Source organism: Diceros bicornis, chromosome 4, assembly GCF_020826845.1.
Source record: "Diceros bicornis minor isolate mBicDic1 chromosome 4, mDicBic1.mat.cur, whole genome shotgun sequence".
Taxonomy (NCBI): Eukaryota; Metazoa; Chordata; class Mammalia; order Perissodactyla; family Rhinocerotidae; genus Diceros; species Diceros bicornis.
The window spans coordinates 34,179,927-34,197,489 of record NC_080743.1 but is presented as its reverse complement, the minus strand read 5'-3'; the positions used below and the strand labels follow the sequence as shown (position 1 = coordinate 34,197,489).

General features: G+C 35.8%; 1 protein-coding gene across 2 annotated transcripts in view; it reads left to right on the top strand.

The window, feature by feature from the left end:
- PLPPR5 (phospholipid phosphatase related 5) overlaps positions 1-17,563 on the top strand; it is a 108,601-nt gene that overhangs the window by 84,763 nt on the left and 6,275 nt on the right. The window contains exon 5 of one of the 2 annotated variants that reach the window (XM_058538610.1): positions 609-728. In XM_058538610.1, the coding sequence (XP_058394593.1) occupies positions 609-728 (120 nt within the window). Of the gene's footprint in view, positions 1-608; positions 744-17,563 lie in introns of both variants that reach the window. The other variant, XM_058538609.1, reaches the window with a different exon arrangement.

Genomic DNA, 17,563 nt, shown 5'->3' with positions numbered 1-17,563 from the left:
TGTCACCTATGAGATATAATCAGTTGAAACAAGGGTCAATTCCTATTTCGTAAAAAGTCTTCTCTTTCAGTAGTATCCCAGTAAGCTATTGTTGGAAAAATAACAAGCATATATTGGGCTACAATAATAGACAATAAACCAGGTTAATTAAAGGGATGCTGCTAAATTAGGGAGTGCCAATTGTAGAAGGTTTATTATGAATGTTACGATCTTGAAGCAATAGGAAATAATTAGCATTCAAATTAAGCTGTAGGTTCGCCATATTAGGGAAAAGTTAACTTGCTTTGAATTTTTATAAGGATATGATGCTATTTTTGGATTGATTTGAGCATTGACTATAACCTAATTTAATGGAAATTTTAGAATAATAAAATTGTCATTATTAACTGAGCTACATATTAATTGGTGAATTTTCTTGAACACATTTGCAGTGGAGTAACTATTCAAATTTATGTAAGATAAATCTGGATTTAAAGTTATATGCATGTAATATTTAAGTAATTTTAATCATTTATTATTATGATTAGATTTATTAAGCTACTCAAAAGGGTCACGGTCATAGGGACCTTGGCTTTGCTTTAAACTATAATTTTTTTCTGAAATTTTAGGTCGTGTGTGTGGTAAATAATTTCAAAGGAAGACAACCAGAAAATGAGCATATACACATGGATAATCTGGCACAGATGCCAATGATCAGCATTCCTCGAGTAGAAAGTCCTTTGGAAAAGGTAACATCTATACAGGTGATTCATAATTTAAATTCTAAAATGTGATTGTTATTTAGAGCAAATGAATAATTATTCCTCAGAGAACGTGCACAGTCATTTCTGATTTCCTGAAGCAAGCTCATAGTCTAATGTGATATTTAGCAAGAATTTTGTCACTGAAGACATCATCTTAGAAAAATGTATATCACATTTAAAATATTTCTTCGAATCCCTCATGCTAAAAGATGAGTAGCTGTACATGAAATATGTCCTGTACTTTGTCGTGGCTTCTAGATAAGGAACGTTGTGCAGTGGTCTCACACGTAAGCAAAATAATAAGATAGTTTTACTTGAGAATATATGCATTTTTTCATAAAATATATTCCATTTCTTCCATGCTCCATTTATAGGAGAAATTGCTTAGTATAATGCCTGGCATATAATCAGGGCTCAGTAAGTATTTGCTGAATCTGAATATATAAATGTCTGGCAGCAGGAAAATATCGTGCTCTCCTAATCAGGGAGGCACTAAGGGTCAGGTTGGGCTGAATGGAGCCAGACCAGGTAGCACTTTGAATGGCAGGTCAAGACCTCACAGGGCATGGCAGTGAATAAAGAAGTCAAATATTTAAGGAATACTTTTCTTGAGACTTTTATGAACTAGGGAGAGTAATATTTCTTAAATGATGATGCAGTTATGCACATTTGTAGCCAGTTAAATGATTGCTCGGAGGGTTACTAATGGCTCCTGCCCAGCCCTGACCACATCCACATTTTGATCAATATCTTGGATGAAGAATTCAATTACATACTAATCGGGGGTTTGGATGGTATGAATTTGTGAGGGTTAATTAATACATTGGATGAAAGAATAAAAGTTCTTGAGAGACTACAATAAGATACAATTAACAACTAGCTAGAAATAAAGGAAATGATTTATATTTGGATTAAAAAAAGTTCATGAGGGTAGAGTTTATCTAGATTAACTCCACAAACGAAAAAGGCTCAGAAAGTGTAGTAGGCTACATTCAGCGTATGTCAATAGCATGACACAGCTGCCAAGAGTTAATATGATCCCACTTAGGGAGAGTGATATCTTGAATGATGGGACTGATGGTTTGCTCTGCTCAGACCAACTTGAATACTGTGTACTGCCCTTTGTGAGTTATTAAGGTGGACGTTGATAAAATAGAACAGTCAGCACTCAATAAGTATTTGTTAAATGAGCGAATGAATGTGTCTAGGATGGTGAGTGGACTCAAAGTCAAGGACTTTGGAAGAGCAAAAAATGATTAGTCTAGAGAAAAAGAAAACTCAGTGAAGAAGCAATAGCTTCCCATAAGTATCAGAAGGACTGTTGTACGGCAAAGGGATGCGATTTGTTCTGCAGGGCCTCAAGGATCACAATTAGGATGAAAGCAAAGAAAGTGTAAGAAGATAAATAATGTCTAGAAAGAAGTAAAAACTTTCTGAAAATGGAAGGGCTGCCTTAAGAGCAATGAAATTTCCTTTTACTATAGATATTCAAGAATAGCTAAATAATCACTTATCCATGATTCTGTAGAGGGAATTCAAGCATTTAGGTGAGGATAGAAGTACTAGATGATGACGATAATAATAATAATAATGATAGCAACAACAACTACTATTTAATGATCATTCAGTATGTGTCAAGTACTACGCTGATTCCTTATGTATATTCCACAAAAGCACTTGTGTACTCTATGAGTATAATTTCATTCCTTACAACAATTTTTAGATTGTTGGGTATCGTGATAGTGGCAAAGACTGCTAATAGTTCATCAGTATCCCTTCTCCCCTTCTTCCTTATAGTAACTGAATTCCCCAATCCAATTTTAGCTACACTCATGACTGCCACACCATAGTCTATATTTCCCAGCTTCCATTGCAGATAGATGTGACCAGACAACTAAGTTGAGACCAATGCAATGTAAACAGGAGGGGTAGGTGCAACCTCTGATTCATCTCTTTGAAGATTCTTGTCCTGGACATATTCTACCCCTTCTCGCCAAATGGAAAAGGTAATGACTGGAGTAATCTTTAATTTTTTAAGATGACTGATCCAACTTGACAGCCTGGGTTCCTGGATGAGCTCACGGAGCAGTCCACATATACATTCTAGATGGTTCTGAGAAACAAATAAACTCCTTTCTTCTTTGAGCCATTGGATTATTTTAATCTCTTTTCTACAGTGGCTTAGCTGATGCCCTGTTAAAATTTCCTCATTGTATAGCTAATAAAACTGAACTTCCAAGTGGATGAGCAATTTTCAAAAGTCCACATCATTGATAACCAGCAAAGAAAAATTATACAATGTAATATTTCAAGATACATGCCTATATCATAAAATATATTTTTTAAAAATGAATAATTTGTACAAAATTAGATCTTATTTAACTTAAAAAATAAAGATAGAAAACTGTAGAATTTAAGAAGAGATCTTAAACATATTTTGAAGAAAATAGGCTAACAATTAATCTTCATGTTATATACCTCTGAAATTAACTAGAACAATAATCAGTCTTCTGCTTTTTAACATACTTATTTGCATAAAGGTTCTTTAGTAGCCTCCTAGCATTGACAAATGTTCTTATATACCATTATATCATTTTATATATTAAATGATTAAAAAAAATTTGTTGATTTTATGCTAATTCATTTTTATTTACAGTGAGTTTTAAAATATTAGATGATGAAAGCAAAACTATTCTATTAGAATCTATAGATTGCAAGAGATCCGTGTTTATTAACTTCTTTCTTTCTTTCATTCATTTTTTTGTTTATGACAAATTCATGGGCTTTGTTTCCACTCCGGTAGTTAGAGAATAAAGACAATTTGAGTCTGATTCGATTCTCCCGTTTACCCTCCGGAGTGCATTGGCACATACCTTGCTGAGCTGCAATTTTCGTCTCCAATCTTTTCATTCCTGTTTCCAGGCAGAACGCTGTCTGCACAGTGCATGGTCTGCTCCCTGCACTCACACAGGCCACAGGAAGATCACGAGTCCAGGTGCTGGGAATACATCTCAGGCTTCCCTTTGGAGCTCTGCTGCTGAGAGGACATGTACATGTGCTCATCAGCCAGAAAGGGAGGAAGGCCGCCACTTAAGGGAAGCCCGCAATAGCTTTTTCTTCTTTTTGTGATATGGAGTATTTGGAGTAAATATATTGTTTTTCATCATAGTTCACAATGGGAAACAAGTGAACACAAAACTCTTCCTGGTAGTTTAATCTCTATAATTGATAGTTGGAGACTGATGTTAGACCCTTAAAGCTGGTCCTCTGAGGAGAGGGAGGGTGCCTGCTTAAGGCTTGGTCTGCAGGCATGGCCAGTAGTTTTAGCATAATTATGCCAAGCTCTCATTTTCTGGTTGTTAGTTTTGTGCGGAGAAGGCAAAGGGTTTCTTTTAGAAGGTATGTACTTGCATAACCTCATGTTCAAACTACATGTTTGATAAACTGTAAGCTACAGAGTAATTATAGCATGCAAGCATTCTTTATTTTTATGTCAGCAATTTATCCCTTAATTATAGGGAGTTTGTCATATAGTTAATTACCATAGTTTATGAGGGAAAGCCATGATGTTTCTAAAAGCTAAGTAAATCTGAACATTCATTACATTTGGTTTTATGAAAAGAATTAATCATCTGTGTGAAAACTGGCCCATCATATCCCAATGTCCACTAAATATTTAAGTTACCAGTAACTTCATTACAGCTGTTTGTAATATCAAATCATGAAAAGTCTAAATGTATGTCAGTAGCGAATTATTAAATCAATTGTACATTTCTACAATGGAATCCAGTACATTATAGTGTGGTGTCTGCTCACAGGTTTTGGAGGTAGACCGGCAGGGAATTTTACACAGTTTTGCCCTGGGGCAACTTACTTAAATGCTCTGTGACTCAGTTCTCTCATTCATAAAACAGTCGTTACAAGAATTCAATAAGCTAATAGTGAAGCACTTAGAACAGCGTCTGGTGCCTATGAAGCCCTTAATTGTTGCCAATTATAATTATTATTACTATTTAACAGTTAAAATTGATGGGGTAAATCAATATGTGGAAAGTTTTTGAATACATATTGTAAAGTTTTTTTAACTTGATATATATAAAATGTGTGTGTGTATAATAATAAAGCCAGTTATGCAAAATACCACAAAAGATATTTCTCTCTAGTAGAATAGAAAAGAGTACGTAGATGAAAGAAAGAGAGAAAAACTACAGACACCAATCTGAGAGCAATGCTTAAACTAAGATAGTGGACCTGATTCTTTTTCTTCCCTCCTTCCTTCCCTCCTTCTTTCCTTCCTTCTTTCCCTCCTTCCTTCCTTCTTTCCTTTCCTCCATTTCTTTCCTTCTTTCCTCCATTTCTATCCTCCCTCCCTCTCTTTTTTTCTTTCTTTCCTTCTCTCTTTCTCTCTTTCTTTTTATTCCTATAATGAGGCTATATTCATGAAAAATTGTATAATTAAAATAATTATAATTTTTAAAAATTATTCAGTTTTCTCCAGCTTCTCTCTAAGGAGCTCCTGAGGTCCTGGTTATGCTTCCTCATATTGACTACCAATATGCTCAGATTGACCAAAGTACCTTGTAAAAATTCCTCCAGAGTGATTTAAATCCCTGTGCTCCTTCCTTGTGACTCACCTGATCCTTCTGAAAGTGGTTTATTTTTTTCTGCCACATTGGGAATGGAGACCTTGGTTGTAGCTCCCACGCCTTTATGCCTTCATGCCCAGGGTCCAGCTTTCCTTGGCACACCTGCAGCCATCCTCATTTCAGGTCCGGTCAGCCCTGAAGCCCTGCACATGGGGGGGCCATGCAGGTGCCTCTCATTTATAGGATCCACAAAGTTCCTACCCACCCAAGGCCCTAGAGAGCCAACTATCTTCATAGGTCACACCACCCCTTTCTTTCATAGTTATCCTTTTTTGGCTCCGGACTTCAAGGGCCCACGCATCTCAAACAAAGGCTTCCAGTGGTGCTTCAAAATGTCTCCAAATACATGAAGACATTATTACTTACTCTTGGGAGTCCAATAAACAAAAGTCTGACTCTCCTTCTAGGAAGTGGAGATGAAACATTTACATATTCATTACTTTTAGTTTCCTATGTTAGCAAGAGTAAAGTAGGAATTAATATCTTGATAGCTGTGTCACTAAGAGTAAAAACTAGATAGAGTAAAATTGTAGGCATTTCTACTAGATATTATAAATAGATCCAGTATGAAAGATGTCACTAAAGGACAATTAAACTTTTTCTTTGCCAATAAGGAAGTTCAATGTTGTAGAAGTGACTAAAATCCTATAAGATCCCAGTAATACTCCAAAATTTCAAAAAAGTGAGGGTAAGAGACAGGAGCAACCTCTAAGAGAATGAGGAGTTGATTGTATTTAGAGCACAATGCAGCACCATGGACCAACACCATTTTGAAACAAGATTAGCAAATAGGCAAATACACGCCAAAAGAAAGCCTTCAGGCAAGAAGCTTTCTTCTGATCAGGTTTCTTATTAATATGGGTTCATGCCAGATGAGAGAACTTTTTCCTCAACTGAATGGGTATGACAAAGTGGGATGAGGAGTTACCTTCATTCAAAAAGAAAAAGCTGCCTTCAAGGACTGCACCATCTACCTGGAGTAGAGGTAAGGCTGAACAGAATAGCAGTCCTTCTCATGTTTCAACAACCTTGGGAATGAAACTATATAGAAACAAAGTGATCTGCCTGGAAATGCCCGTGGCCTCAGCTTCTTCTTCCACTCCATTCAAGCCGGTAAATCATCAAAATGATGTTATAAAACTACATCCTGCAGCTTTTCATCTCAAGATCTAAGTGGAGGATTCCCTTATTCATGGAAACAATTAAGGGATCTTTGATGAATCTTCTCCCACTCCTTTTAGGAAAGTAAACTGAGCTAAATCTATTCTGGCTCAAGTATAAATAATCAGGACAATTACTTAAATCCTTTAAAATAATTTCATGACACATATAAGAAAGATAAACATATTTCAAGAGTTAGAATATGTTTTTGAAAAAAGAAGATTAAGAAATTTAATTAATTTATTATAGATAGCATCTCCTTTCCACTGTCAAGGAAATTAAAGAAAATATGTGAAATGAGAGATGAACGATAGCTGGCACAATGGCACAAAGGGAAACTAATGTAAGAAAACAAATAATGTTATGGCAGGATTAAAACCAATGCTAGAAACCATAAAGAATGAAATCTACAGTGGAGAAAGTCAAATCAGCTATATTAGGGACAAGTTTCAGCATGTGTAGTAAAAGAACAAAATTGATCTGAGAAAAGATAATAGATATGGAGGACATACCAGAAATCTAACACATGAATCACTGTCGATCCTGAAGAAGAGGAAAAATGGAGCTACAGGGATATTGAGAGATATACTTTAAGGAGGCTTTCAAATAAATGCCTTTAAGCTACAGAGGTTAACCAGATACAAAAATATATACCAAACTTAGATACTTCTCAGTGAAATTTTTGAAATTCGATACTGAAAACGAGTCCTATAAATACTGCAGTAGATGGTATTATTGCTTCCAATTAACTACCCCCTTTCTTAAGCAGAGTATCTTTCCTGCTTCAGTTATTTTGGACTTGGTCAATAACATGTGAATGAACCCGATTTATACCCCATCAATCAGAAACTTGTAGAGTTTTTGCCAACTCTATTGCTCCTGAGCCTTTTTCCGGAAGAAGGCTGCATTCCAGATAGGGGCTGCTCCCTCAGCCTGGGCCCCAGAATGGGAAGACATGGGAAGCAGAAAAGCGCCCAGCCTGTACCCTGGAGCAGATCCATAGAACTCGACCACCAACATGTAGTATGAGGGAGAAAGACGTATTTGTTGTCGGAAGCCACTGAGCTTTTGAGGTTATAATATAGTATATATAGTGGAAACTAATACACACACCTAGGCAGAAAAAGTAGGTTACCTACCCAAGACTGACTGCATGCTGGCCTCAGACTTCTCCCTCCCTAACGTTAGACATCAGAGTAGAATGGAGTTATGTCTTCAGGGTTTTCAAGGAAAAAGTTTGTGACATAAGAATTCTGTTCCCACCCAAAAAGTCATTGAAGTAATAAGATAACTATAAAATATAAGATATGCAAAAATTCATGAATTATATTACTCTAGCAACTGCCAACCTGTTCTCTGCACTGATGAATATTTTTTTATTTTAGATTCCACATATAAGTGAGGTCATACTATATTTGTCTTTGTTTGTCTGCCTTATTTTGCTTAGCATAATGTCCTCAAAGTCTATCCATGCTGTTGCACATGGCAAGATTTCCTTCTTTTTTATGGCTGAATAATCTTGCATTGTGTGTGTGTGTGTGTGTATGTATATGTGTATATACACATACATATATGGTATATATATATATCACATTTTCTTAATCCATTCATCCATCAATGGACACTTAAGTTGTTCTGTATCTTGGCTAATGTAAATAATGCTGCAGTGAACATAAGGGTGCATATATCTTTTTGAGCTAGTGTTTTCATTTTCTTCAGACAAATACCCAGAAGTGGAATTGCTGGATCATATGGTAGTTCTATTTTTAATTTTTTGAGGAAGCTCCATACTGTTTTTCATAGCGGCTGTGTCAATTTACATTCCCACCAACAGTGCACAAAGGTTCCCTTTTCTCCACATCCTCAACATTCATCCACAACACTTGTTATGTCTTCTCTTTTTGATAATAGCCATTCTAACAGGTGTGAGGTGTTACCTCATTGTGGTTTTGATTTGCATTTCCCTGATGATTATTGATGTTGAGCATCTTTTCATGTACTTGTTGGCTATCTGTAGGTCTTCTTTGGAAAAATGTCTAGTCAGGTCTTCTGCCCATTTGTTAATTGGATTGTTTTTTTGCTATTGAGTTGTATGAGTTCTTTATATATTTTGGATATTAACCCCTTATCAGATATATGATTTGCAAATATTCGCTCCCATTAAGTAGGTTGCCTTTTTATTTTGTTGATGATTTCCTTTGCTGTGCATAAGCTTTTTAGTTTTATGTAGTCTGACTTGTTTATTTTTGCTTCTGTTACCTTTGCTTTTGGAGTCAAATTAAAAAAATTATTGCCAAGACCAATATCAGGGAGCTTACTGCCTATGTTTTCTTCTAAGAGTTTTATGGTTTCATGTCTTACATTCAGGTCTTTAATCCATTTTGAGTTAATTTTTGTGTTAGGTGTTACATAGTGGTCCAGTTTCATTCTTTCGCATGTGGCTGTATGGTTTTTCCACCACAGTTTTTCCTGTGGAACAGACTGCCTTTTCCTCATTGTATATTCTTGGCTCCTTTGGCATAAATTAATTGACCATATATATATGGGTTTATTTCTCGGCTCTCTTCTGTTCCATTAATCTATGTGTCTGTTTTTATGCCAATACCATACTGTTTTAATTACTATAGCTTTGTAATATAGTTTGAAATCAGGGAACGTGATACCTCCAGCTTTGTTCTTTCTCAAGATTGCTTTGGCTGTTCATGGTATTTTTTGGTTCCACACAAATTTTAGGATGGTTTGTTCTATTTTTGTGAAAAATGACATTGGAATTTTGATAAGGATTGCATTGGATTGCTTTGAGTAGTGTGGACATTTTAACAATATTAATTCTTCCAATCCATGAGCACAGAATATCTTTCTGTTTATTTCTGTCTTCTTCAATTTCTTTCATCAATGTCTTATAGTTACAGTGTACAGATCTTTGACCTCCTTGATTGAATTTAATCCCACATATTTTATTCTTTTTGATGCAATTGTAAATGGGATTATTTTCTTAATTTCTCTTTCTGATAGTTCATTATTAGTGTGTAGAAATGCAACAGATTTTTGTATATTGATTTTGTATCTTGCAACTTTACCGAAGTTATTTATTAATTCTAACAGGTTTTTGGTGAAGTCTTTAGGGTTTTTTATGTACAATATCATGTCATCTGCAAATAGTGACAGTTTTACTTCTTCCTTTCCAATTTGGATGCCTTTTATTTCTTTTTCTTGCCTAATTGCTCTGGCTAGGACTTCCAATACTATGTTGAATAAAAATGGGGAGAGTGGGCATCCTTGTTTTTTCCTGATCTTAGAGGAAAAGTTTTTGGCTTTCATCATTGTGCATAATGTTAGCTGTGGGCTTGTCATATATGGCCTTTATTATGTTGAGGTATGTTCTACTTTGTTGAGAGTTTTTATCATAAATATTTGTTGAATTTTGTCAAATGCCTTCTCTGCATCTGTTGAGATGATAATATGATTTTTGTTCATTGTTAATGTGATATATCACATTGATTAGTTTGTATATGTTGAACCATCCTTGTAGCCCTTAAATAAATCCCACTTGATCATGGTGTATGATTTTTTTTAATGTATTGTTTAGTTCAGTTTGCTAATATTTTGTTGAGCATTTTTGCATCTATGTTCATTAGAGATATTGGCCTATAATTTTCTTTTCTTGTGGCATCCCTGTCTTGTTTTGGTATCACGGTAATGCTGGCCTTGTAAAATGAATTCAGAAATGTTCCCTCCTCTTCTATTTTTTGGAGGAGTTTGGGGAGAATTGGTATTAATTCTTCTTTGAATGTTTGGTAGAATTCACCAGTGAAGCTATCTGGTCCTGGACTTTTGTTTCTTGGGAGTTTTTTGATTACTGATTCAGTCTCTTTACCAGTAATCAATTTGTTCAGATTTTCTATTTCTTCATGATTCAGTCTTGGAAGGTTGTATATTTCTAGAAATTTTTTTATTTCTTCTAAGTTGTCCAATTTGTTGGCATATAATTTTTCATGGTAGTCTCTTATGATCCATTGTATTTTTGTGGTATCAGTTGTAACATCTCCTCTTTCATTTCTGATTTTATGTATTTGAGCCCTCTCCCCTTTTTTCTTGGTTTTGTCAATTTTGTTTATCTTTTCAAAGTCTCTATCACTTTTGATGAAAATTCATGAAGGGTCTTTCATGTGACACTTAAGAAGTTGGTTCTTTACCCAGTACACCACGGGGAGCCATTAAGGAGTTTAAGGAAGGAAATGGCATGTTTAGAATGGAGAGTAAATTGAAGGAGAGCCACACTGCAGCCAAACAAAACAAAACAAAAACCCATCTTGGAGGCTATTATAAAAATCCAGATAAATGATAAAGATGATGCTGACGAGATCTCAATTCAGCCATGTCATGCATTCTGACCCACTAGACAATCATTTGGCAAAGTCTGTTTTTAGTCAAGTGCTGATTCTGATCAGAGGAGTTGTCTTAGTCTGTTTGGGCTGCTGTAACGAGGTACTATAGACTGGGTGACTTATAAACAACAGAAATTTGTTTCTCACAATTCTGGAGGCTATGAAGTCCAAGATCAAGGCTCTGGCTGATTCAGTGTCTGGTGAGGGCCTGCCTTCTGGGTCCTCACATGGCAGAAGGGGTGAAGGAACTCTCTGTGGTCTCTCTCTTTTTTGTGTGTGTGTGAGGAAGATCAGCCCTGAGCTAACATCCGATGCCAATCCTCCTCTTTTTGCTGAGGAAGACCGGCCCTGTGCTAACATCTGTGCCCATCTTCTACTTTATATGGGACGCCAGCACAGCATGGCCTGACAAGCGAACCTGCAAACCCTGGGCTGCCGAAGTGGAGCACAAGCACTTAACCACTATGCCATTGGGCTGGCCCCTCTGTGGTCTCTTTTATAAGGGCTTTAATCCCCTTCACGAGGGCTTCACCCTCATGACCTAATCATCTCCCAAAAGCCTCAGCTCCAAATGCCATCACATTGGGGGTTAGGTTTCAATATTAATTTTAGGGGATACAAGCATTCAGTCTATCGCAGGTGTTATTTAACTATCTCAATGATTTACAGTAGGAAAGGGCTAACTGCCAGCCAGGGTGTCACTAAGAAAACTATCTCCCCACCCTCACCTCAAGATGCTGACCTTTCATCTATGGCATTTTCCTGTCCTCTCTTCAGAGATTTCTCTTGTGTGTAACTAATGGATAAGGAGTGTGTTGACGTTCCTTCATGGATCCTCCTGGGTCAAGCTGCATTCACCACAGCAGCCAAGCACTGAGTGCTTTTGTCCTCTCCTTCTCTCTTGCCCCCTGCTCCTTCTCACTCTAAAGCAGAATGCTGACATTCAGATTTGCATAGGTAAGCACATGCAAATAATTCATGCATATGCATTGTCAATTTTAACTGATTTCATACTGAAAATCTAAGGAAAGGGACACTTTATCTGGCAAGGGAACAAAAATATTTAAAAGTAAATATAAAGATGGATGGGATTTGATAGAAAATGGAATATTTCCAGTAGATCTAAAAGGAATTTATACCTACACAGTTTTATTAAGGCAGTTAGAACAGGCCACTAGAACCACTTATGGCTAATTTGGGATAACTTTGAGTTAACTTAGTGATTATAGCCGGATATAAAAAATGCTTTTTGAGAAAATAATGTTTTTCCATATAAATCTAGGCATTATTTTTTCTTAAGTTTATGTGATCTAATCAATTGAAGCAAAGAGAATTTCCTCTTGCCAACAAAAAGGGAAGGTAATGATAGGAATAATTGACAAGATTATAGTTTCGTACTTCCAGTAAGGGGCTTTTCACCAACCTGTAGCACCCAAGAAGCTCATGGTGTAAAAGCACACCCTGATTGACAGAAACATCATCTGAATTAAAATGGTAAGCAATGATGACAGTTCCAAAATTCTAGAAATGTCATAATGAGTGTGTACTATTACAGATGCAAATTACTATGTTTAATTCCCATGGCAACTACAAAGGAAAATTATGTGGATAGGGAAGTTATAAAGGAACTCACAATGACCCAGAGAAGCATATGCATTGACCTTTACATTGACTATTTTGAAGATCATAAAATCACAGGGGTCAAGGCGAAGCCTGAGTTGAAATTGAGGCAGAGTTGGGGTGGGAGATGGATGGAGAACCAGGCTTTTACAGCTGGAAATCCTGGGTTTGAAGCCTGGTTTGGCTACATAATAACTAAGTGAGATTAGACAAATTACTGCTCCTTACTGAGGAAATATTGATGTAATACCTGAAAAATGGGTACAGTAATGGTTCCCCTGTAGGTTAATTGTTGGAATTAACAGATCACAGATAAGCTTCTTGGCACATAGTAGGTGGTCAACACAAGTTAATTCTCTCCTGCAACAATAATGATTCCCTGAATAGGATTTTCATTTTATCTCAAACTACGATACCCGTATAGATATATTTCATGGATTTAAAAGTTTATACAGATTGTCTATGTCACACATAGCACATGTGGCAGAAAATATTATAGTATAAAATGTTGCATACATTAGTGTCAAAGCACAGCAAAACAATCCTGTGGTTTCTTGCCAAGACAAATATGATTATACGTTACTGTGCTCTCTGTAATAAATTCCTTTGAGGTTGCAGAATGTTGTGCATGAATAACTATGGCAATATATTTAAGATTCAGTTGCTTTTCAATAATGCAAATCTTTGTTTTACAGAGCCACTGAACTGTAATATAAATGTTATATAGGACCTTGTCAAAACAACTTTATTAGTGATCAGATATTGGAATAATTAGTGGAACTAAATATATTCGTATCTTAGGCATTTTTCCTCAATTTAAGCTTTGAGCACTTATGAAAAATATTTGAAGTAAATCATTGTTTACATGATGTACTCTGTTCTCATTTGTTAAATTTCATTTTACTTAAAAAAGGGTCAATTGAAAATGGAAGCTTAAAAATTCCAAGAAGCATCAGCATTTTAGGTTAGAAAAGCTAGCACATTCTGTTATTATTTTGCCATATGTCATTTTTCCTATTTGTGCTCCCATATATTGACTATTCATTTGCCACACTATTTATAAATCATAATATATTACACAAAGAATAAAAGCTAGATTTTTTTTTCAGTTATCTAACAGGCCTTGTATAAAGCATCTTTTCAGTAAATTACTTTTGAATATAAACAAGCTTTCTCATCTCATTTGTGTGAATAAATATAGAGTTGATGACTGCATCTTTAAATTATATGATTCCTACAGTTGTTAGTTTAGGAGAGAATAAAACAATGATGGATTAAAAAATCATTCTCAATGCACTCATAATTAGTTATACGTGAGAAACTGCTCTCACCATTCATCCCCCTCTTCTCTCAGATTTGTTCCTATATGGTGGGCTGTCCTAGAGACATGATTGAGGCCTTCAAAATCAATCAGGAGCACCACCACGCTATGAACATTTTTTGTACAGAAAATTTTATTTGACTAAAACTGGGAAAATAAACAATGAACCCATTCACAATCTTATGAAACAATGACAGTTTTTTTGTTGTTTCCACTAAGAAGCAACAAGTAATCTGTGTATATTGTTTAACATTTGAAAATCCAAGTAAGCAAAACAAAAATAAATCAGAAGTATCCATATCCCACCACAATAATCACTAGAAACATTTTCTTAAAATAGCCTCAAAGACCCCACGAGTGTATGTTTGGGTTTGTGTATAGTACAAGATCTCCCAGGATGGTCTTTTCTGTGCCCACTTTTGCTCACATAACAGTATATTATAGATATGGTTACAGATCAATAAATATAATAATTGTATAAAGCATAACAGTAAAAGATAATCTTCAATGAGAGCTTAATATGTGTCTGGAAGTATGCAAAGAACTTCACACATAAAGTATCACTTTAGTGTTTATAGAAATCATTTGAGTGTGTCTTACTATTTCTATTCTACAGAGAAAGAGACAGAAAGCGGCTAAATAACTTGCCCAAAGTCACGCACTGGTCTGTGTTCTTAAACAAGACTACAGAGCCATATTGACCATTTCCAAATATGTTCCATATTTATCACTTCAGAGCTCAAACTCATAATCACTAAGCTATACAATATTATACAATGACATTGAGAAAGTTCTAATCTATATAAATTAACCATTACCTTTGCTAGGCGTAGAGGATTGCTTCCACTTTCAATTTCCCACATTTATAAACAATACTAGGATAAATATGTCTAAAATAGATATCTTTGTAAGTTCAATTAATAATTTATTTAAGATACATTCATTGAAGTGGAAATGCTGAAAAAAGAGGATGAGTACTCTTGAGGGTCTTGGTTTGACTCGTATCTTTATGTCCTTTCTAACAATGAAGAGTTTTGGAATATTGTTCTTTTTTTTGCTGAGGAAAGTTCACCCTGAGCTACCATCCGCTGCCAATCTTCCTCTTTTTGTTTGTGAGCCACCCCCACAGCATGGCTGCTGACAGACGAGTGGTGTAGGTCCATGCCTGGGAACCAAACCCAGGCCGCCAAAGCGGAGCATGCCAAACTTAAACACAAGGCCACCAGGCCTGGCCCGAGAATATCGTTCTTAATAATCTTTGCCAATCTTGTAGGTAAAAAAAAAAAAATGATGTACCTCATTTTAATTTGTATCTTTTGAATATCTTCCTATACTTTTATTTTATATTTTTCTTTTGTGACTGAAACAATCAAATATTGAAACAATAATTCAACAACTGACAAACCAATATCTAGATACCACTTCGCGTTTAGACTTAATTCATGTCGTGGCTAATGGGTTTAATTTTTCTTTTAATTGGGGTTTATTAAAGGCATAATTTACATCCTGTAGAATTCCTGTTTTCTAAGCAGTTTTATGAGTTTTGACAAGTGCACACCATCATGTAATCATCACCATAACCAAGTTATAAAACATTTCTATCACCCTAAAAAGTTTCCTCCTTCTCCTTTGTGGTCAACACTTCCTTCAACCCCTAGTCCCTGGCAACCACTAATCTGTTTTCCATTCCTATAGTTTTGCCTTTCCCAGGATGCTGTATAAATGGACTCACTACTCATATGTAGCCTTTTGAGTCTGACTTCTTTCACTTAGCATAATGCATTTGAGGTTTATTCATGTTATTATCTGCATCAGTAGGTTTTTTTTTTTTTCCTTTTTATTGCTGAGTAGTATTCTGTTGTATGGATATACCACAGTTTTTTTAATTCATTCACCAATGGAAGGACATTTGGATTGTTTCCAGTTTTTTGCAATTATGAATAAAGCTTGTATAAAAATTCATGTACAGGTTTTTGGGTGAATATATATTTTTCTATGGGATTTCTGGGTTCTGTGGTAAATGTATATTTACCTTTACAAAACTTTTCCAAAGTATCTGTGTCATGGCTAATGGCCCGTATGCTTCCGAATGGTTCTGAAATGAATCTTGATGTGGCTTATCCAGATTTTTACTGACTTTTACCTTTTTGTGAAAATAGGCAAGTTTTTAAATGAGGAGTGTTAATCAATTTCTGGTTATACAAGAATTGATCATGCACTTGATCCATTTCACACATCCTCTGGTTCTTCTCTGTCAAGTAGCATTGGGCTGCTTATTTAGCAAATTTAAAGCATTTTAAAAAGATAAATGAAATAAATAAGAAGCCAATTTGTTAGACAGATTAAAATACCAGTATAAAACAAGGCCTGGGTACAACTTATGGATGAGTTACCTTTTTTATCATCTTTTGTTATGTATAGTAAAATTTTATTTGTAATTAGATTTGTAATATATGAAACACGTAACAAATATCAAATAAACACTATGGTGTTATTACTATGGTACATTTCCCAGGACACATGAGCATACAGTCTAGTGGGGAGATAGATAATTTTATGAGCAAATACAGAACAGGGTGATGATGGCTATGCTAGAGGAGCACATAAAGGGGAACCTATCCAAACTTAGCAATGCTTGCAACATCCTCTGAGGGGAGATCTGAAGGACTGTTAGCCAGGTGAGGAGGAGACAAGAATGTTCCAGATAGAGGAACCAGTATGCACAAAGATTCTGTTTGGCGGATGAGGTAAGATCACAGAGGTGAGAGACTTGAAGAAGCCATTAAAGAGTGTTCAGGTGGGGTCCGGAATGAGTGTAAAAGAAATAGAATTGTGAAGGAGCAAGAGAGACTGAAACATATGGACAAATTAGCGGTTGGAAAATTTCCAAAATGGCCAAAGAAACGTTGTGGTATGAAGGAGGTAGGACAGGAGATTAATGGGGATTTTACATTTCTAACATGGTTGATGGTTGAGAATATTGTGAATATAGGCTAAAAGTGTGGTGGACAGGTCATTAGAGTTAGGGAGGTTAAGAAACTTGGATAGAGTACATGAATATGCACATCCAGTAAGCAGCACGCACACGCTAGTAGTAATAGACTTACATGCAGTTTCATGTCAGTGCCTTGGGAAACATTGAGTTAAAGTGAGACACAAGTCTTTGCTACCGATCTTCTCAACACCTTTATGCACTCTGAAGCTCTAAGCAAGGAAAACAATGTGCAGTTGTTTCCAGACATTTTCGAATACAAAATTTTTTTCTTTGAGAATTATTCAGGATTACTGCTTCTTTAAGGCAATGCTTTTTTTTTTTTATCAGAGAAATGATAGCATTTTAAAGAAAGAATTGATTTTATATACCAGACAATGCTTACATTGCTACCCAGTCACTTTTCTACACCGTTAGGCAGTTCTTCTCAGACTGGTGTAAAAGGGAATTTATCACTTGCAGCACTTGCAAAAGGGGTATATTTCTGGGATGCATGCCCAGAGATTCTGATCCAGTAGGCCTGGGCTTGGGCCTGGGGGGGGTCTGTAGTGTTTCAGCCACCTCAGGTGATTTGGATAAGGAGCCAGCAGTTGGCCTGGATCCAGCTGGGCCTGCAGAGCTTCTGAAACAGTAATTTTCAATATTGGCTGCACATTAGAATCATCTGGAGAGCCTTTAAAAATCTCACTGAC